Genomic DNA, 21,271 nt, shown 5'->3' on the forward strand with positions numbered 1-21,271 from the left:
TCAAATTAGATATCAAATCTTTCTCAGGCTGTAAGCATCAGAGTCAAAAGGAATTGGAATTTGCTCTCTTCTTCTACTGTTACCTTTATGTTGGTTATTTTTTAAAAATATTATATACTCGAACAATTAAAGAAATTCAACCACGTAAATATAGACTTAAATTTTAGTCGATATAATAACTTAACTGTTGAGTTATGCTTCTAAATATTATTTTGAAGCTCTTAACTCTCTTAACCGGTCGATAATTAGAATAAGAGATCATAATTCAAACTTCTATATTTTAAAAGCAAGATCATACAAGGAAGAAAGTTCGTTATTTATGATACATGGAATTCATGTATTATACCCTTCCAGATAATCTATAAGGATCGGATACCTATATACTTGGCGACGAGTTCATTTACAGATCATGATCATGGTGGCCGAGAAAGAGGAGATCCATAGCATTTTTCTTCTTGCAACCCCAACGGCATTTCATGGAACACATGGAGTTGAAGAGGGACAACCTTGTAGATTGCAGAGTTATAACGTTTGAGGTTGAAGGAGATTTGGAGAGCACAATTGCATAACCATCATCCATGTTCTCAGTTCCTTCAGGAAATAGCTGCCATACCAGGCTTCCTCCCCCACTCCCTCCTTTCTTTGTTGAATCCAACAGGGTCTTGTACACTGAGTTAATGAATGCATCTCGGAAACTCGAGTTGTATCCAGGATCTTTCGACGAGACCCCGAACTCGGCGAAAATGACTGGCATTCCGAGGTACTTTTCTGCATCCTCTATGTGAGCCTCCATCCATGATTTTGTGAATTGAAGATGGGCGTCCGAGATCGTTTGAGAAACCCTTTGACAATGAGTTAATGTTAATCATCAAAGTTGTAACATTAGAAAAGAAAAGATTCTAGTTCATATCATGTTTAATGAATGTTCTGGCAACATACCATGTGTCTGCATAAATGTGAACTGAAGCAAAATCAACACCAAGAACTTTATGGTTTCTGATGAAATCAGTTCCAACTTGTTGAGCATAAGTATTTGGATTGAACTGAACTCTGTTGGGTGTGGATGGGCCATAAAATCCCTCCAAACCAACTTCCAGTAAGTGCTTTGGATCCATGCTCTTCACATACACAGCCATTTCTTGAATCCATCCCTGCCAATGCCAATGCCATTCAATAACTTCAATTTACAATATTGGTTGCTCAGATGCACCACAATTCCAACTCTTTCTTTCAAGATATGAACTATGGGGCTATGCAAAATGGCAGTTTATAGAAAGCAAACCTGAAGTTTATCGCCGGAAGGATCCGACGTGCAACGAGGTTCGTTCATCAATTCCCAGGCGAAAATGGTTGGATCATCTTTGTACATGACATTTGTGAATGAATTCACTCTATTAAGCACCGTCTATACCATTCACATGGGAAAAAACAGATATCAGTTTCACGCTAACAATAGAATGATTGATTCAATTCAGTTGATGTATTAAGCAAAGTAATATGTGTTGGGAAGTTGGGAACTCACCTTAACATGAGCCTTGTAGTAGCTTCTGAGAGTTGAATCAGAGAAGAAATCGTCATCAGATGTCAAGTTGAGGCCAGCAGCTTTCCCCCATTTCACATATTGTGCTTTGCCACCATATGCTTCCCAATTGTTTGCTAATGACAATATAAGTCTGATCTTATACTTCTTTGCTTCACTAATCACAAAATCTAATCCCTGCCATTCATTAAAATGAAAGGAAGTTACATAGGGATGAATGGAATTTATGATTGTACAGTTTGGCACATGCACGGCCATCATTCAATACAGGCGTAAAAATGAGTGAATACGTTGAAACACAATGTGAGATCCCAGTGGCAGGAGACACATTTTAAAAACTTTGAGGGGAAGCCCGAAAGAGAAAGCCCAAAGAGGACAATATCTGCTCGCGGTAGGCTTGGGCCGTTACAAATAGTATCAGAGCCAGACACCAGATGATGCCAGCGAGGAGGCTGAGCCCCGAAGGGGAGGGGGTGGACATGAGGCGGTGTGCCAGCAAGGACGTTGAGCCTCGAAGGGGGTGGATTGGGGGTCCCACATCAATTGGAGAAGGGAACAAGTGCCAGTGAGGACGCTGGGCCCCGAACGCGGGTAGATTATGAGATCCCACATCGGTTGGGGAGGAGAACAAACCATTCTTTATAAGGGTGTGGAAACCTCTACCTAGTAGACACGTTTTAAAAATCTTGAGGTAAAGCTCGAAAGGAAAAGCTCAAAGAGGACGATATCTGCTAGCGGTTGACTTGAACCGTTACACACAATTTTCTATGTTTGTTTTCATAATAATCTTTAAGAACTATGATCGAGTGGCTAGTAGATGTTACTCTTGTTCTTAAAAATAGAAAGCTGTTTTGTAAATAACTCCTAATGAATAGCCTTGAGTACCTTGAAGACTTCTTCATCATACACAGAAGGAGACTTTTGAAGAGCTCTCCACTGGCCATCATTGAATGCCCATGTCCTACAAACTGTTAAACCCACAGAAGCAGCTTGTTTAAACAACTCTGTGACCTTTCCTCTCGTGGATTGATCTGCTGCAAATATCATCAACCAGTATGTGTTGAAACCATTAACATAGAACGGTTGGCCATCTACTACAAACTGGTTCTGCCTTGTCTCCACCATACTCCATGGATCATCTTCCTTTTCAACCACTCCATCAAACCTATATTGATGAACAAAAAACAAAAATGTGCCCTTAAATGTTATTTTGGTCCTAAACTTTCATACAATTATGGTCTCTAAATTCCATATAAAATTATGTTTTGGTCTTGTCCTGTGTCACGAAATTGAGTTTTAAACATCTAAACAAAAGATGTGAAGATCAAACTAAAACATCTAAACAAAGATCAAAGGAAATAACTGTGGGACCAAAGGAGAAAAGGGTATAACAATAAAGGCGAGCAGACAAAAAGTAATAGTTACCCATGACTCAAATGATTCTCAGTTGTATCCTCAACCAAGAGATCAAATTGCTGATTATTCCCAACCCCATCACCCTCAACAGTGAAGACAAAAACAGCAATCAGAAAAATGAGTTTTAAACTGAGAATTGTGTAATGAACAGCCATTGTTTTGATTTCTCAAAGAGAAATTTACCACACTTTTGAACCACCATTTCTCTTGGTATATATAGAAATATTTCAGCTACATTAACATTAGACGCAACAGAGCATTTCAGGAAAGAGTTAAACCGTTCCAATCCTTTGAAGGCAAGAAAATGAACATATTGATATCAATCGTTTAATCTTTCAGTTTCAGATATGGCAATGGCCGTATGAGTAAAGATGCAAACGCAATCACTTGTAAGCAACGTTCTTCTAATAAACTGTAAATGCATACACAGGGCAAAGACGTTAAAAGGTTACCGCCATTGATTATTTATTTGAAGCATGAAAGGAATTTGTCGTTACTGTAGTAAGTGGTATGCACAGTGAAATCACTGTTCTGAGTGGGTCAGAACGACAAAGGTACGGAGCATAGCAATGGCAAGTGGGTGGGCGGTGTGCCCAACTCAGCCGGAGCCGCTGAAACTCACTGCTCCTTTTCTCTTTTCATCCTTCAATTTCCTCTTATTAAATGCAGCTCTTCCCTCCCCAACTTTGCACCATATTCAAATCAAAATCCATCGCCGGAAGTTGATTTTCTCTCTCCTAGGGCTTCGATTTTCGATTTCTCTGTCATTATGGCGAAGAATGCAGCGGAACGCGGCTCGTTCTCGGCGAAGGACTACCACGATCCGCCACCGGCGCCGCTCATCGATGCCGTGGAGATTACGAAATGGTCGTTTTACAGAGCTCTGATTGCGGAGTTCATAGCCACTCTGCTTTTCCTGTACGTCACTGTGTTGACGGTGATCGGCTACAAATCGCAGACGGATCATACCGGCAACAAGAACGCTGATGCTTGCGGTGGCGTTGGGATTCTTGGCATTGCCTGGGCGTTTGGTGGAATGATCTTCGTTCTTGTTTACTGTACCGCTGGAATTTCAGGTTCTTCTTTCTCCGTTTCTTCGGCTTAAAGTTGAAGTATTGAAATTCTTTTTCCAGTTTTTTTTTTTTTTTTTTTTTTTTTTTTTTTTTTTTTGGTTGAGAGTTCATGATATTATCATGCACTTTGTTTACGTTATTCCATTTGGCGCTTACACATTATTTATTTATTTATTATTATTATTTTTGTGGAAAAATCATTTTTAAATCAATATTTTATTGATTTTAGATCCTCATTTTAAATTTTATACCCAGTTGAAAATGTAGACAAAAATATCAAAATTCGTATGTAAATATTTATAAAAATTTTGAAAAAAAAAATACTGATAGAAATTCCTATAAATATCATTTTTTTTTTTAAAGTATATACAAATTATGCAAATTTGAATAAAATTGTAACAAAATCCAAATATTCCTTCTCATTTATTAAACTATAGTTTATATATAGGAAATTATATAGTAATTTTATTATTATCTTTTTCCATTTAAAGAAAAGCTTTTAATATTTCAAGTTTTTTCGTGTATTATTGTAATAAACCACAAATTAGAATCTTTCAACGGTTATATTTAATCTCCAATATAAATATATAATATTGTGATATCCCACGTTGGTTGGGAAGAGAACAAAACCCTCTTGGTAAGGGTGTGGAAACTTTCTCTGAGCAATTGTTTTAAAGCCTTGAGGGGAAGCCCGAAAGGGAAAGCCCAACGAGGACAATATTTGTTAGCGGTGGGCTTGGGTCGTTACAAATATTTTAATTATTTAGCGGTTGGTCATAATTTTTAATTTTGAGTTTATTTTTTTAGAAAAATGAAAGAAAAGAAAGTTAGTGTTGACATGAGGAGGATGTGCAGGTGGGCATATAAATCCAGCAGTGACATTTGGGCTTTTGTTGGCCCGAAAGGTGTCACTTGTCCGGGCCGTGATGTACATGGTGGCCCAATGTTTAGGGGCCATTTGTGGAGTTGGGCTCGTGAAGTCCTTCCAAAAGGCCCACTTCCAGAAGTACGGCGGTGGGGCAAATGGGCTCGCCGACGGCTACACCGTCGGCGTTGGACTGGCGGCGGAGATCGTGGGGACGTTTGTGTTGGTGTATACAGTCTTCTCTGCTACAGATCCCAAACGAAGCGCAAGAGATTCCCACGTTCCTGTATGCATCTTTAATTTTAATTTTAATTTTAATCTCATAAATTATATTTAAAAGATTAAAAATATTTATATTTTAATATTTTTTATAATTTTAAATATTAAATTTTATTATTTCTACTTTCAATAAAAAGTTAAAATTAGTTTATTCTTCAATTTTGTAAAAAATAAAATAAAAAAAAAATAATCTCTTTTTTTTTTTTTTTTTTTTTGGTATTTTATTTTAATGGTCAGTTAATTTTCTTGTTATTGAAAGAATTACAAAGTGGGTTCATGTGTTAGGCACCAACTTTCACCTGTAGATGCCTCTTTCAGAACTTACTTTCTTACAGATAATAATAATAAATAAATAAATAAATAAATTACTGTTATCTTTTTGGTCAAATCGAAGTTATGAACTTTATTTTACTTGGCTTCACATGCATACAAATCCTTATCTTCTTTTTTTGTCATTGAAGGTTTTGGCGCCACTCCCAATTGGATTTGCAGTGTTCATAGTTCACCTGGCCACCATTCCAGTCACTGGCACTGGAATCAACCCAGCTAGGAGCTTGGGATCTGCTGTTATTTTCAACCACCAAAACACTTGGAATAATCACGTTAGTTTCTATTTTTATCTACGGTCGAAATTTATCTAAATATCTATTAATTTAAACCGAACTTAACTAGTTAAGGTATGTACTCCGACTAATAGACTAGAAGCTTGAATCCCTCTATTACCACATGCTGTTTATACTTACTAATAGACTAGAAGCTTGAGTCCCTCCATTCCCATATGTTTCGAGAAGCTCGAGTCCCTCCATTCCCACATATTGTTTCTACTCTGATTAATAGGCTAGAAGTTCGAGTCTACCCTGACTAATAGACTAGAAGTTCGAGTCCCTCCATTCTCGCATGTTATTTATACTCCGACTAATAGACTAGAAGTTCGAGTCCCTCCATTCTCACATGTTATCGAACTAAAAAATCCATCTAAACTTCTTGATTTGATAACGTTATCATAAAAGAATCCAACATTTCAAAAAGAGAAACGTTGATGACTCAAATATTTGGTTTTGGGAACTAATTAGTATGGATACTTGTTTGCAGTGGATATTTTGGGTTGGACCCTTCATAGGAGCAGCCATTGCAGCTTTCTACCACCAATTCATCCTGCGAGCAGGTGCTGTGAAGGCTCTTGGGTCATTTAGAAGCAACCCAAATGTGTGATGATCATAATGCTGCCTTTAATTAGCTCCTGGAGATTTAAGAACCAGATGTTAACACTAGTACTTGCATTTTGAGTTTTTATTTCCCATGTTTGCTTGAGACTTTCATGAATCTATTAGTTCTTTCTTTTGCTATTGGAATGGTTAAAAATAGTTTTTCCTTCTCGGAAATGGCAAAGTTTGATATTGAGTTGGGAGAAAAATACATAAAAACACAAACTAGAATATGTATCGCCTATTCCACAGGCTAATCCCAACAACTAAGAGTTATAAAATAGTAATAAAATAGATTAGAAAAAAGAGACGAGTATTTATATCATTTGTGGGTGTGGCTAACTCTCCGTGAGGTAACTGTATAATTTTCCAAGGTAAAAGAGCACCTGACCAACTCACCAATTTGAGTTTTGCTCACGTCCCGAATGAATTTTAGGAATATATTCGAAGAAATTCTGACTATCAGTAGAAATGGTTTGTGGATTACGAACAACTAATGACTGAACTTAATAAGATAGCAATTACAACCCAAGAAGTAATAAGTACTTGGGCATGTACTTAGGAACCTATCGAAAGCTATACTGACTCGTTTGAATCAAGTCTAGGACTATGTCTAATCTTCTACAATTGCCCATTCTATTAAAGAAGCCCAAAGCTAAAATTTGGAGATTTAATTAAAACACAAAAGAAAAAAAAGTATTTTGAAAAAATGAAAGAAGAAAAGTGGATTGGCACTAGAATGTATCAAAAAAGAAAAGTGAACTGATTTTGGAATGTACTAAGGAGAGAGACGTAATGATTCTCCCTCCATCACATCCTCACCTCATATGGCACAAAGATGAATGGATTTTCCAATACCTTTCAATGGAATCTCAGTCTTTCCTCTTTATGCGCAGTGAAATGAATAAATTTAATATAATCATACAATTTATGAGATCTCACGTTCGTTGGAGAGGAGAACGAAACATTCTTGATAAGGGTGTGGAAACTTCTCCCTAGTAGACGCGTTTTAAAACCTTAAGAAAAAGCCCGAAAGGGAAAGCCCAAAGAGGACAATATCTACTAGCGGTGAACTTGGACTATTACATAATTGTTCTAACGAGTTAAATAAAGAATTAAGAGAATGTACAGTTCAAACAATCTCTTCAATTCACCCCCATAAGCTCATTGATTTGAATATTTATGAAGCCTTTCACTCAAGAATGAACTAAAGGATTCCAAACATTAGGACATGACTGGTCCCCATACCAATCTTCTTTTTTTCCTATCCTGTTTCTTGTGATTCTTCTTTTGCTTTCTTTTTATCACAAATCTCAAATCAACTGAAAGCAACCATGACTCTATTTCACTTGAGTTTGGAATTCTATGGCACGCCTACATAATTTCTTTACATTACATCATATCTTCTCCTTCTAAACATAATATTGCTCCTTTTGCTTTCTGGGTCAGGGCATAGGACCTCACAGGTAAACTTAAGGCTAAACATTTTATTGAGATTCGTGCTTTTTCAGCTCTATATAAACTCATTTTCTTTGATGAAGTATAAAGAACAGGTGAAAAAAAAATTCATTACTTACAGCATTTGGAGAAAGAATGGCACCCATCTCCACCATCTTGTCTTTTCTCTTCTCTTCTCTATCCTTTTTATCTGATCCTTGGCCTGAGGCGTTCTATGGTCTCCCTCTTGGAAACTCTGGGCAGCTTTCCTTCATTGGGTATGCTGTTTTTAACACAGATGCTTCAATTGTGTTATAATTTATATAACAAGATTGTCTGCAATTCAAGCTGTTCATCTTCTTTCAAGTTTTCAGCAAGTGCTGCTCAAATTCAGTCTGCAATCTGCATGAGATTTGTAAACTTTTTTGTTGAAGAGGAAGACTGTTGCAGATAAGTAATGGTATTTTCCTAGTTTTCTTCTGTTTAGAATTTGTGAGATGAACTTTCAAATGCATGAATCTGTGGTGGCACTGAAGATCAAGATCTCGAAAAAAAAAAAAAAAAAAAATCATTTCGTTCAAACAATACAGATGCAAAGATTGTAATGTAATGTAGTTCGTTCAAATTTTTATAGTTTTAATTCTATGATATAGACCGTTTATCTTGGCATGAAATTTGCTTTCAGGTGTTGAGTAGAAGCATGCAATTAAATTAAGGGAAATAGTAAACACAAACAAATAAAACCAATTTAGATAAGAAAAAGGCTTTTACCTTACTAGGACTGCAATTTCAGAGTATCATGAAGAACTTGTTCCACCATTATACCACATGCAAATAAACCTAGCCCAAGCAGTGCATGCCGCTCTTTCAATAATGCCTTGGAGTTGGTGTCCTCAGATTCCCTATTGTACATTGCCCATGCCACTGCTGGGGGGAGAACTCCATACAGCATTGTCATGCAGTATCCTCCCTGTTCCGTTTTAGAGTTTTAGAGAAACAGGAAAACCAAGCACTAAATTTCTGTTGCGCCATTACTTATAACAAAAACCTATGGTCTGGTGGGCGTTTCTGTGTAACTCATCTACTGAAACATAGATATCAACGGTTGAATTACAAAAGAAATAAGCTCAATGCTATATAGAATCTTTTTATGTCATATGAATTACAAAAGAAATAAGTTCAATGTTAACAAATTTAATTTTAGTTTAGGAATGTTAATAGGTAAATATAATTGCATTAGTTTGATACATTTCAATTCAAAACCAGATGGAAAAGTGGTTCATTCAGATTGGTTCTTAAAAGTTTTAGCCTAATCACATTGCCACTTACTTGGGTTACTCTTCTCCCTTTGTTTTATACCTCTCTCAGTTCTATGTTCCGAGAGTTACTAAGTTATGGTGGAGCACAAACAGTCTTAGTTCATCAAAATCACAGAGCAGTGTTCTCTAACAACTAAAGACTTCTGTTTCTTAAAAAAGAATAATTATTATTATTATAAAAAAACTAAAACAAACAAGAAAAAAGAAAAAAAAAAGGAAACTAAAACAACTATGGACTGCATATTCTAAGAAGCTAGCCGTCAAGTGGATCTCAATTCTCAATGAAGCATCTTCTAAATTCAGAACATTTATTTAATTTTCAGTTTAATTAATTTTGGAAAAGTTCCAGCACATTTTTTAATTATTATGCAACAACGGACACAAAAAAGAACAAAATATGACCCTGGTTTAACAATGGAGTTCCCCATAAGAAGAACATAAAAGAATGAGGCTTTGAAAACTGTCCACAAAAAATTATGAAAAATAAAATTATGCACATAAAATATGGCTTTACCTTGCTACGATTGCAATTTCAGAATATCTTGAAGAACTTGCTCCACCATAATACCACAAGCAAATAAACCTAGCCCAAACAGTGCAGGCCTCTCTCTCAATAATGTCTTGAAGCTAGTGTCCTCAGATTCCCTACTGTGCATTGCCCATGCCATCGCTGGGGGCAGAACTCCATACAACATCGTCATACAGTATCCACCCTGTTTCATTCAGAGCATCAGAGAAACAGAAAGACCAAGCATTGAATTTCTGTTACATAATAAAGGACATCCACATATGATTTTTACTGATACAAGGGCTGATACTTCCAACTAAAATCAATGGGTTGATTGGTAACATTATGAAATCTAAACAGAATCTTTTTATGGCATATGATTTTGTTAGGACTTAATAGCCGACGATAATATAGTAACTAGCAAGGTTATTGGGAGTTTATTATAAATAGAAAGGTTGTACTTTGGGGAGAGGTAGGCAACTGTTTAGTGGCTTTAGAGTGGTATTTCTTTGAGGGGAGGTTCCAAGTACCACAAATACATGAAAATTGTTGAATTTTTTCTTTCATCTTTCAATATATTTCAGTTATTTGGGTTTCATTGAAAGTTTTAACTTAATCACATTGCCACATACCATCGAAAAACCGTTCCCTTTCAAATGGAAAAAATGCTTCATGAGACCATGGAATGGAAATGGAATGATACCGCTCATGGGGTACGTTTGGATTAAAAATATGGATCCACTCTTCCGAAGTTCACTTAGTTAAAAGCATTACAAACTTCATGGGGATAAGAAGCTGACTACAATATGAACTATAAAGACAAAATCACTTCAAAAATTAATTTTAGAAATAGAAATTACACTTGAGATTTCCACAGTAGAATGTGCAAATACCTAACCTAAGCTTGAATTATATGATTTATGTCCTTAAAACGCATATTCAGTGTTTATAGGACAGAAGGCACCTGGTTATGTTTACTTACTGCAATATCTGTGGCAGCGGAGAACGAATCTGGATTAGTAGTGGACACAAGAAGAGAGGGACCAACAGCAATTGCCATGGCAATGAGGCTTACTTTGTTCATTTCCCACCAATTCCTCTTTAAAGCGACATTCGAAGGCTCCTGTCATAGCCAACATATGGTGGTTGCATTAGTTTTGCCTCTTGCAGTTCAATATGTAAATCTACAGTAGACATTTTGTAGGCAGCCTTACTTGCAAAGTCTCTGATGTAGAGAAATTAAAAAAGATGTTACGGAGTTGCTCCTTGAAAAACTCAGAGAAGCTTAGTAATGTCCCCAGCATAGATGTTCCAACAGCAAGAAGCGAGAACCATTCTACCATGTAAGAAACTCCACTCCATCTCACTCTATCAAACCATAAACTTCTTTCAGAAACTTGCTGAGATAATAATTCAGCAGATCATTAAATAAAGCTACTCCGTGAAATCTTGAAGGTTTGGAAGGAACTACCTCAGGAGCAATTCAACAGGGTCGACTACTTGATCAGCTTGCGCTAACAAGCCAAACGCTATTGCATCCCAGACAAGTAGTGTTAGCAATGGAATAAAGCTACCAATCAAAACTGAAACTCTTAGGCGAGGAAGGTCGCCTTCCAAGTAAGCACACAGAACTGCCAAAGTATAAGATTTGATCAACCTAATGGGGCTATAGCTTCATACTTTTACAGATCATGGGAACAAAGTAATGGTAAATGAAACAAATTTCGCATATAATTTTACCTGGTATTACATCATGATATACCAAAGCAAAGATAATAACAGGTATTGTAGTTGGGACCTTTGTCCAGTCTCCTCCACCTTCCATTGCAAACCATCCCCCAAACTGAACTGCTAACACCTCAATTCCCAGAAGTAAACCTGCAACATTTAACGAACCATATTTATCTACGTTCGTGTAAAAAACCTGTGGCAAATTTGGGAGGTTGATTTCAAAACATTTTTCTAGTTTCGTTTATAAAACTGTTTCTAGAATTTAACATCAAGTAGAAGATTATACTACATTAGAAATCCTTGTGTAAGTTTACAGCATCAAAACTTAAAAGTTATGACAAATTCTGTTCTTCTCGAAAACAGATATGTTGTAATTGAATTTTTGTGCCAAAATCAGGAGTGCTTCAACGTGAGAGGCAATGACACTGACTCAAATCATGAAGATACCTATCATACAAGCTGTAAGCCATTGGTTGACTTGATCTACGGTTCTAGTCCTACCAACAGAGATGAGCAGAGTAAAAACTAAGGTGAAAAAGAGGCCTGAAAGTGGAGCTGGAAGATTGAATGATTGGAGAAGGATCTCTTCGGACTTGGAAATATAGGCAACCATGGAAATGTAGCCCAGGAAAACATAGGCAACTGTGGCCAGGGTTCCACCAAAGTCCCCTAGCGTCTCCTGGGCCATAGTCCTCACTGAAATCACCTTCATCCCCGTCTCTCCCCGTTCAATCTTCTTCCTCCGCATAACCACACTAATCTCAACGAGCAGCAGTGCTTCTACCAGAAGAAACCCCCAACATAGTATTATCGATATGGAACTGGGAAAAAGTCCCTGCCACAAAATTACACGACATTTTCTGAACAAAGATATAAACGTCGAAGGCAACAAAAATAGTCTATCAAGAATGTTGAGGATGGTTTGGAGGAGTCCATATTGTTTAATTTAGAGAATTATCACATGTTCATAAGGAATACATCTCCATTGGAATGAGGCCTTTTGGGAAAACTAAAAGCAAAGCCATGAGAGCTTATGCTCAAAGTGGACAATATCATACCATTGTGGAGCTCTATGATTCCTAATATGGTATTAGAGTCATGCTCTTAACTTAGCCATGTCAATAGAATCCTCAAATGTCGAACAAAGAAGTTGTGAGCCTCGAATATGTAGTCAAAAGTGACTCAGGTGTCACAACAAAAGGTGTACTTTGTTCGAGGACTCCAAAGAAGGAGTCGAGCCTTGATTAAGGAGAGGTTGTTCGAAGGTTCCATAGACCTCATGAGAGGCTCTATAGTGTACTTTGTTCGAGGGAAGGATTGTTGGGAGGGCATCCCACATTGACTAATTAAGAAATGATCATGAGTTTATAAATAAAGAGGAAAACCAAAAGCAAAGCCACGAGAACTCATGCTCAAAGTGGACAATACCATACCATGGTGGAGAGTTGTAGTTTCTAATAAGGAACCTCCGCTCTACTTTCTAGAATGAAATTGCTAAATTTAAGAGATAGAAAGAGAGAGAGAAAGTTACAGCCGGAGATGCTTTCTCTGGAAGTGCAAGAATCCCCGATCCGACACTGGTACCGATTATGAAAGCCACGGCTCCTGCTATAGTTCCTTTCTTCTCAGGCAACGTAACAAGCTGTAGTTCTTTTCTTGATTCTACCCTTTCTTCTTTTCGCTCGTAGCAGAGAAACCGACGTTTGTATCTATAACAACATGTAAAAAGAAATCGAAACTCAAAATTCATTCCAAACATGGCGTAAAAACACGGATAAATTTGTGAATTAAAGAAGCATCAATCATCAAAGCGATGAACGGTACCAGCTACCTCTTTGATCTTTCGCCGATTCGGCGGCGATTTTGCAGGGTGGTCCTTGAACAGGGCAACGACCATGGCGATCGAGGAAGAATTTGCAGGCATCGGTCGTGGGTTTTAGGGCATGACAAGGTGGAAGAAACGACGACGGAGAGTAAATTCATGGAAGACAACAGAGTTGAAGAAGGAGATTGGAAAGTTAAGGCTGGAAATGAATCCCACTCCGAGTGATAGTTTCCAAATATGTTGGAGAAGATTCCGTGGGGTCCAACGATTCCAAGAATGCAGAATCGGGCCATAATGGATCCGAACCAAAGATGGGCCTTTATATATCAGCCACCACAATTGGGCCATTGTTGGGCCCACCAAAATCTCCAAAGGCCCAGCCCATTCGAACCACTCTTTCTTTTCTTTTTCTCTTAATGCAAAAAACTAATATTCATATATAAATTTAAATATTATTAGGCCCTTCACGTCCATTTTGCACTCTAAATATAATAAAAAATAATAATAATTTATTTTATGTATTTTAATTTTTTATAATTGGAGAATAATTAGAAATTAAATTCAAATATAAAAAACTAAACATGTCTGTCACTTATGAAATCACAAAAAAAATAATAATAATAATAATTTAATTTAATTTAATTTAAATAAAAAATCTAAAATTAAATTCAAAAAAGTTAATTATGACATCTCAATTTTTTAAAAAAGAAATTATAAATATATGTCTTGTTTATTTATTTATTTATTATTAATAAGACAACATTATTTCACTTGATTATTCAATGAGATGGAGGGTAGTATCGTCCTAATGAAAATTTGGTATTTTCGATTAATATAATATAAGAGGGTAGTATCGTCTTAATAAAAAAATTGGTATTTTCGATTAATACAATACAAGAGGGTAGTATCGTCTTAATAAAAAAAAAAAATTGGTATTTTCGATTAATACAATACAAGAGGGTAGTATCGTCTTAATAAAAAATTGGTATTTTCGATTAATACAATACAAGAGGGTAGTATCGTCTTAATAAAAAATTTGTATTTTCGATTAATACAATACAAGAGGGTAGTATCGTCTTAATAAAAAAATTGGTATCTTCGATTAATACAATACAAGAGGGTATTATCGTCTTAATAAAAAATTGGTATTTTCGATTAATACAATACAAGAGGGTATTATCGTCTTAATAAAAAATTTGTATTTTCGATTAATACAATACAAGAGGGTAATATCGTCTTATAAAAAATTGGTATTTTCGATTAATACAATACAAGAGGGTAGTATCGTCTTAATAAAAAATTGGTATTTTCGATTAATACAATACAAGAGGGTAGTATCGTCTTATAAAAGATTGGTATTTTCGATTAATACAATACAAGAGGGTAGTATCGTCTTAATAAAAAATTGGTATTTTCGATTAATACAATACAAGAGGGTAGTATCGTCTTAATAAAAAATTGGTATTTTTGATTAATACAATACAAGGGGTATTATCGTCTTAATAAAAAAATTAGTGCGCATCCACTCTATTGTTCTTCACCCACGGGGTTTTATAGTTGATAAACGGACCCACACGTAACGGCAAGAAAGAAACGCGGGCAAAAAACAAAAAAATAACGGACTTTTTTGTAATTTTACCGTTCATTACGGACAAACAAGAAAAGACTGATTTCGACCGTCCGATCATGACTCAGACATGACAGCTACCGTTGATGCTCAATCGGACCATGCCACAATGGCAAAAACTAAGTCACAATGATCCAAAACGGCGACGTATCGTGCATCGAGATTAGTTTTCTTGTACAAGTGGAAATGAAAAGGGGCAGTCCTCTGCAACTGCAGCAGGTTTCTTCTTCCATCTTCGTCGTCCTCCTCTGTCTCTGTTTCATTTCAGTTTCTTCTAATTTCTTTCCTTTTTGTTCTTTATTTCACTGATTCTTGCTCGTAATCTTGCTTTTTGTGCATGGATGATATTGATCATGATATAGACGCATAGCTTATCTTCTTCAGGAGTGAAAAAAGTCAGAGAAAGGGGCTATCGGCTTTCTTTATTACTGCTACTACTTTTATAGGAGTTGCGAAGGAAAGTGGATTTTCAGATAGGACAATCAATTTCTGGATACTGATAATCGAAACACCTGTTTGTGCTAGGGGATGATTTGAAAGATCAATCGGTTGGTTGAGTATTCTTGTCGAGATGACGTGACTTCTTATTCGGTGTTCTTTTAATTCTCACGAAATTTCGCGGTTGTATTGCTTTGATTTCGTTTTGAGTAGTTTATAGTGTTTATCAATCGGAGATTTGTAGCGGAAGTCAAATATGTTTTTCTGGACGTTGAAATCGTGTTTGACTTGTTCTGGTTGAGCTGCCAGAACGAATTTTCTTTGTTTGGCGAGGTTTCGTAACGGAGGAGTTTTGTTGTTTGGAGGTTAGGCTGGACATGCGAGAAATGAGATTGGAATATTTATTGAAAAGCAAACTGAATACGGAAGGTTGTTTTCCTTGTTGTTAGTTTGTTTGCTTCTGGAAGCACGAATTTCTTGGCTGTTGATTGATTTGAACTGTGGAATCAATTCGTTAAGAAATGCAGGAGCCAAGTATAGATACCGATAAGCTAAGTTATGAAATCTTCTCAATTCTTGAGAGCAATTTTCTCTTTGGCTACGATGATCAGAAGCTATGGATGCCTAAGCAGATATCTCCCGCTGTTGATGGCAAACCAATATCCGATACTGCAACTCAAGAACACGCTCGACTAGAAGAAAGCTGTGGCGCTTCGTCGATAAGAAACCAGAGAGGCAAGGTTTGCATTCTGAGCATCGATGGCGGAGGTATGGGAGGGATTCTCTCAGGTAAGGCTCTGGCTTACCTCGAACAAGCGCTCAAAACGAAATCGGGAAATCCTGACGCCAGAATCGCCGATTATTTCGATGTTGCTGCGGGAGCCGGTGTAGGAGGCATTTTCACTGCGATGCTTTTCGCAACGAAAGACCATAGTCGGCCGATGTATAAAGCAGAGGACACTTGGCGGTTCTTGGCCGATCAAGGCCAGCGGTTCTACCGTTCGAATTCCAGTTCCGGTGGAGGTTTGTTTGGGCGGTTGCTCAAAATCAATCGTACAAATTCCGCCAGTTTAGCCACTGCCGCTCTAGAAAAAGCGATGAAAGAGGCTTTCACCGATAAGGAACGGAGTTTAACCCTAAAAGATACTCTGAAACCAGTTCTGGTACCTTGCTACGACCTGTCAACAACGGCGCCATTTTTGTTCTCGCGAGCCGATGCCCTAGAAAAGGATAGCTTCAACTTCCGGCTCTGGGAGGTTTGCAGAGCAACATCGGCCGAACCGGCAATATTTGAACCGGTAACATTGAGGTCTATCGACAACCAAACCAATTGCCTGGCCATTGACGGCGGTTTGACAATGAGCAATCCGACGGCGGCCGCGATCACGCACGTACTGCACAACAAACAAGAATTTCCATTCGTCCGAGGAGTCGAAGACCTTCTGGTTCTGTCCTTAGGAACCGGCCAGCCATTTGAGGCCCGCCGCGATTACCGTCAGGTCAAAAGGTGGACGGAGAAGGAGTGGATTCGGCCCATGAATCGAATCTCCGGTGAGGCCTCGGCCGACATGGTGGACCAGGCCGTCGCCACGGCCTTCGGTCAGTCCAAGAGCTCTAATTACGTGAGGATTCAGGTACAACAATCTGACACGTGCACACAACTGCACATTATTCCTATTTCCAAGAACTTTCTTTTCTTTATTCGTCATGCTTCTCATTTTTAAATGAAAACATTCTTTTAAAATAATAATTACAACGACATATGCATAAATTTTAACCATAAAGTCTAAATTGGATTTCCTTTTATTAGCATAAAAAGAATTCATTTTTATAATTCAATAATTAAATATTTTGGTTCCATTAAAGTAGTGATGGTGGGTTTGTTAGTCATTAAATTAAAACACTACAGCAGGTGTATGTCAAATAAAATGTTTGGTCTAATTAGTTGAGTTCTTAGCGGGAATAATTAGATTAGATTGTAAACTTTATTTCTAGGTTGATGATATTTAAAAGAATATATAATTCAACCCGACAATGTATTAGATAATAGGACTTGTTGATTATCATGTCTTGTGAATATGTCTAGTAAAAATACATTTGATATTAACTATATAAAATCTTTAAACAAATTAAGCTTATAAACATTTTTTTTAACGTAAATGTGATATTTTAAATTCTAGCCAAATTTTTTTTAATTCTATTTTTAAAATTTAACTACAAATTCAATTGTGTAAGCAAAAATGGTGGGAATTTTTTTAAAAAGAAACAATTATCAAAAGAATTAGGTGAGAGTTTGGGGGGAAAAGAATTTAGCTGTTTATTGGGTCGAGTTGGCCCTCCTGCAAGCGGAAAGGTCACGGGAACCTGTGTCGTTTTGCTACCTATAGTGATTATTATACTTGCGGCATTTTCTGTTTTGGCTTTCATTCTGAATAATCAGCCCCCACTTTAAGGCATAAACTGGTAGATAATCCATCCAAGTTTTCTTTAGAGGAGTTTGATTCCACTAGAATAGTAATGTGAAACAAGTCCATTCCCCAACCAGGCTTTGTAGCTAACCTTCCAATAATCTTTTTGCAAAATTCCCCAAAAGAAGGAAATATAGTTGTTCGTGCGGGTAGGGGTCTAGATACTGGGGGGGGAAAGGGGCATGGATTTGGTAAAAAGCTGACCACAAGTATGTTTAGTGTCCATCGGTGCATAATACAAAACGATACTTTGCTCTTTACTTTGTTAGTATCGCGGGGTCCATGTATGGATGTACCAGGAAATGGACCTTAAAGCCTAAGTAAGTAAATAGATGATGGGTGATTGTGCTTCCTTCTCCGTAATTGCGGAAGTTTTCTGGTCTTGTTGTAATATGGATCATTTTTCTGTTGTAATTGGAGAATATTCTCTTAATCTTCCTCTCGCACATTTATTTTGGAGTTCTAACAATTGAGGATATATGTCATAACCAATGAGAAGATAATGATATACGATTATAATTTCATTTTCAAACTACATACTTTATTACAAGTAGTGTTGTTTGTAGCTTTAACTCAAAATAGTAAGAGGGGAATGAACTTCATAATCTACTAATTGAAATTCTCCCAGAAATACCGAGTGAAATGACAGAACTTCTAATGTATATGATACTCAAACCCAGTCATTATTGCTATTTCAGGCACTTGGATCAAGCTTAGGCCAGGGTGAACCTAACTCAAGTACTGATTCCAATGCTGGTAATGTAAAGATGCTGGTTGAATTGGCAGATAAGGTCCTTAAGCAGAAGAATGTTGAATCTGTTCTCTTTGGAGGAAAGCGATTTGCAGAGCAAACCAACTCCGAGAAGCTCGACTGGTTTGCTGGCGAATTAGTGCTTGAACATCAGAGGCGGGGCTGCAGAATAGCTCCCACTGTGGCTTTCAAGCAAGCTACCACCCAGGAAAGTGTCAAGGAGCGCTCATAATGAAGAAAAGTAAGCCCACTCTTTCTTCTGCTTTTTTCATAATTTGTCACTTTATTTTCTTCTTGTTTGCTGAATCCTTCTTATAGTCGCTTATATCACGTATGCAAGAAAAAAACCAAACAAATTGTAAGACTAGAAATCTAGACCACCACTCCCAAATTTTAGTTAATGTGGCACGGTCATCTGATAACTGATATAAGAATAAAAAGTAAAGTTGATTATCTACCAATTTCTTGTGAAGACTTTCTACAAATATAGCGTGCGTGGTAGATTCAAACATCTAATCTCTTAATCTATTAGTAACCATTTCTGGTAAAAGTTCTACTAGAGGTTAAAAGAAACCAACAATGAGTTGTCAAGGTCAACAAGAAAGTATGGATGGGATTGAAAGAGGGACCAACTGTTGTTGTACGGTTGTAGAACTTGATTGGAATTTTTAGTTTACTATTATACTAGTTTGGTAAATTCCAGATAACCCTAAAAATCTCGAATAAATTGAAATTCAGAAATTCAATATGGAATTAAATCCTATTGACCAAGATATGGAATATGTTAGTATAACTAAAATTAGAGAGATACCTAAACTCTAATAAAAAGTAGTACCTAATATGCTCACAATTGTCAAAGGTATTATTGTAAGAACTGGTGGACGAAATTTTTTTGTCACTTTCTAGCTAACTTCTGAAAAGACAAGGGGTAGAACTGAAGAATCCTCGTGTCAATAATTTTTTTAAAAAGATGCATAAAGTGTGAACTGCATTGTCTTAAAAAAAAAAGTGGGTTTTTTCTATGTCATATGAATTATTATACTTTCTGTGCACTAATTCCTACTACTATGGACTTATTAGGATTAAGGATCCATATTTCTTTAGCTGGTTACAATTATAATTATAATTCTCAAGCTAAGCCTTATCAGGAAAGCAACTAAAATAACTTTAAAAGGTTATATCTTAATTCCATTTAGAAAAGTAAAAAGAAAAATTGTGCCAAGAGTAAGAGGACAGCTTTATAATACTGTTCTGAAACAGCATCAGGTAACTTCCATTTTCCTGAATTGACATGATTATATTGACCCATTTGATTTGAGAAACCTTTTGTCTGTTTTCTTGAGCTGTGTTATAACAAAAATTCTTAAGGAAACGTTTAAATTTTTAGTCAAATTTCAACCAAACCATGAGAACTATGTTAAGGATTATTGGGAGTGAGTCATACATTGGTTAATTTAGTGGAAGATCATGGGTTTATAAGTGAGGAATACTATCTCCATTGGTATAAGGCTTTTTGGGGAAGCCCAAAGCACGGATAATATCATATCATTGTGGAGAATCGTGATTTCTAACAAACTAGTTCTAAACGATAGATAATAAACACATAAAAATTAGTATTTGACACAATTTTTGTTATTTTACAGGCACATGTTGTTTTGGAAATAGGATGTTTAGGGGAGAAGAGGAGGAGGCCAGTAAGGAACTGAAAAGGACAAAAGACATATACAGTATAAAAGATTGGTAATCTGTGTGGGATACTCCTGCCCAACAGAGGACAGACAATCTTTTCTTCTACACCCAAGTACATTGGCAAGAAAAAGGGATTCAAACACAAAGGGAGCAAATTTGAATTCCTCTCCTTCATTTTCAGGTATCAAACAAAAAAGAAAAAAAAAATGCATGAAATTTCATCTGCTTTCAAATTGAAGAATTCAGTGTGGTAAAACTTAAGAACCTCAACACATTGTTTATAAGACTACCTTTCCTCTGATTCTATTTCTATAGATAACAAAGCCTTTGATTGAAGGTCATACCCACCATGCTCAACCCATATCCTCATTAGAAAAGGCCTACTTATAGGAATCCCATCAATATGATATTCTTGAACCCACTTTTTGTTTTTTAGGAAAATTTTAAAAACTCTCCTTCAATCAACCATCTAACAACAAGTTTTGTTGCTTTCTTTTTTATGATATTATAATTGTGAGTCGCCAAAGATGACTTTGGCCAATATTCTATAAGGAATCTACTTTTGAGATATCTGGTGACTGACAAGAAGTGCTTATCCTCAATGTCCTTACCTTATATTCCCTTATTGTTTATCAATTTAGATTGTCATTGTGGAAATTGTGTTAATTGTGTTTGGTAATAGGGGCTGTTTTAGGAGGGCCCCAAAGGGCAAAACAACTAGGAAATTCAACCTATGTCTAGATAATGATGGAAATTATGACAGGTAAAGCATCCACTCCTCCAATTAGATCACTCGTGAAGCTTTTTTGAGCTGAGGATAACGTTCATAAGCTTCACAAAACTTTAAAAAAGAATATCTGCCCAATTGTGGTTGGCTAAGCCCTTGATGATGGAAATAGACTATGGGTATGTTTGGTATTAACATTTTAATTTTTAATTATAACTGTTGAAAAGATATTTTAAAAAAAGCAGGTCAAGCTCACCTTATAATTATTAATTTTAGCACACAAAAACAATGGGCCATTTCAGGATATTTTATTTTAATTTAATATTTTCAAGCTCTTATTTTCACCTAACCAAGTGTTGAGAACTAATCACAT

General features: G+C 36.4%; 4 protein-coding genes across 9 annotated transcripts; 2 read left to right on the forward strand and 2 right to left on the reverse strand.

The window, feature by feature from the left end:
• Positions 1-245: 245 nt before the first annotated feature.
• On the reverse strand, positions 246-3,151 carry LOC111801015 (mannan endo-1,4-beta-mannosidase 6). Its single transcript, XM_023684972.2, has 6 exons — positions 2,966-3,151; positions 2,426-2,705; positions 1,523-1,717; positions 1,283-1,405; positions 940-1,151; positions 246-842 (listed from the first exon to the last, which is right to left on the reverse strand). Exons 1-6 carry the CDS (start codon positions 3,109-3,111, stop codon positions 401-403), a joined length of 1,398 nt encoding a protein of 465 aa, XP_023540740.2. The 5' UTR covers positions 3,112-3,151; the 3' UTR covers positions 246-400.
• Positions 3,152-3,581: 430 nt separating this feature from the next.
• On the forward strand, positions 3,582-6,519 carry LOC111801036 (putative aquaporin PIP2-5). Its single transcript, XM_023685004.2, has 4 exons — positions 3,582-4,032; positions 4,885-5,180; positions 5,635-5,775; positions 6,266-6,519. Exons 1-4 carry the CDS (start codon positions 3,726-3,728, stop codon positions 6,383-6,385), a joined length of 864 nt encoding a protein of 287 aa, XP_023540772.2. The 5' UTR covers positions 3,582-3,725; the 3' UTR covers positions 6,386-6,519.
• On the reverse strand, positions 5,368-13,422 carry LOC111800990 (uncharacterized). Of its 3 annotated transcripts, none has more exons than XM_087127863.1 (11): positions 13,205-13,422; positions 12,905-13,082; positions 11,821-12,208; positions 11,383-11,520; positions 11,114-11,273; positions 10,857-11,010; positions 10,625-10,765; positions 9,649-9,847; positions 8,587-8,785; positions 7,956-8,098; positions 5,368-6,413 (listed from the first exon to the last, which is right to left on the reverse strand). In XM_087127863.1, the coding sequence occupies exons 1-8, from the start codon at positions 13,354-13,356 to the stop codon at positions 9,653-9,655; spliced, it is 1,506 nt and encodes a 501-aa protein (XP_086983989.1). In that variant the 5' UTR covers positions 13,357-13,422; the 3' UTR covers positions 5,368-6,413; positions 7,956-8,098; positions 8,587-8,785; positions 9,649-9,652. The 3 variants fall into 3 exon arrangements, with proteins under 3 accessions (XP_086983989.1, XP_086983987.1, XP_023540721.2); XM_087127861.1 differs by having other exon boundaries at positions 7,956-8,217; XM_023684953.2 differs by having other exon boundaries at positions 7,956-8,217; positions 8,587-8,899.
• A 1,506-nt stretch (positions 13,423-14,928) lies between these two features.
• On the forward strand, positions 14,929-21,157 carry LOC111803559 (patatin-like protein 6). 4 transcript variants are annotated; one of them, XM_023688031.2, is made up of 4 exons: positions 14,929-15,044; positions 15,188-16,897; positions 18,430-18,723; positions 20,126-20,674. In XM_023688031.2, exons 2-3 carry the CDS (start codon positions 15,785-15,787, stop codon positions 18,712-18,714), a joined length of 1,398 nt encoding a protein of 465 aa, XP_023543799.2. In that variant the 5' UTR covers positions 14,929-15,044; positions 15,188-15,784; the 3' UTR covers positions 18,715-18,723; positions 20,126-20,674. The 4 variants fall into 4 exon arrangements, 2 of the variants coding, with proteins under 2 accessions (XP_023543799.2, XP_086981197.1); XR_015421549.1 differs by lacking the exon at positions 14,929-15,044 and adding an exon at positions 20,854-21,157 and having other exon boundaries at positions 15,060-16,897; positions 20,126-20,352; XR_015421551.1 differs by lacking the exon at positions 14,929-15,044 and adding an exon at positions 20,935-21,151 and having other exon boundaries at positions 15,060-16,897; positions 20,126-20,352.
• The last annotated feature ends 114 nt before the right edge of the window (positions 21,158-21,271 follow it).

The sequence above is a fragment of the Cucurbita pepo genome, chromosome 1 (genome assembly GCF_057944985.1).
Source record: "Cucurbita pepo subsp. pepo isolate OVF chromosome 1, ASM5794498v1, whole genome shotgun sequence".
NCBI lineage: Eukaryota > Viridiplantae > Streptophyta > Magnoliopsida > Cucurbitales > Cucurbitaceae > Cucurbita > Cucurbita pepo.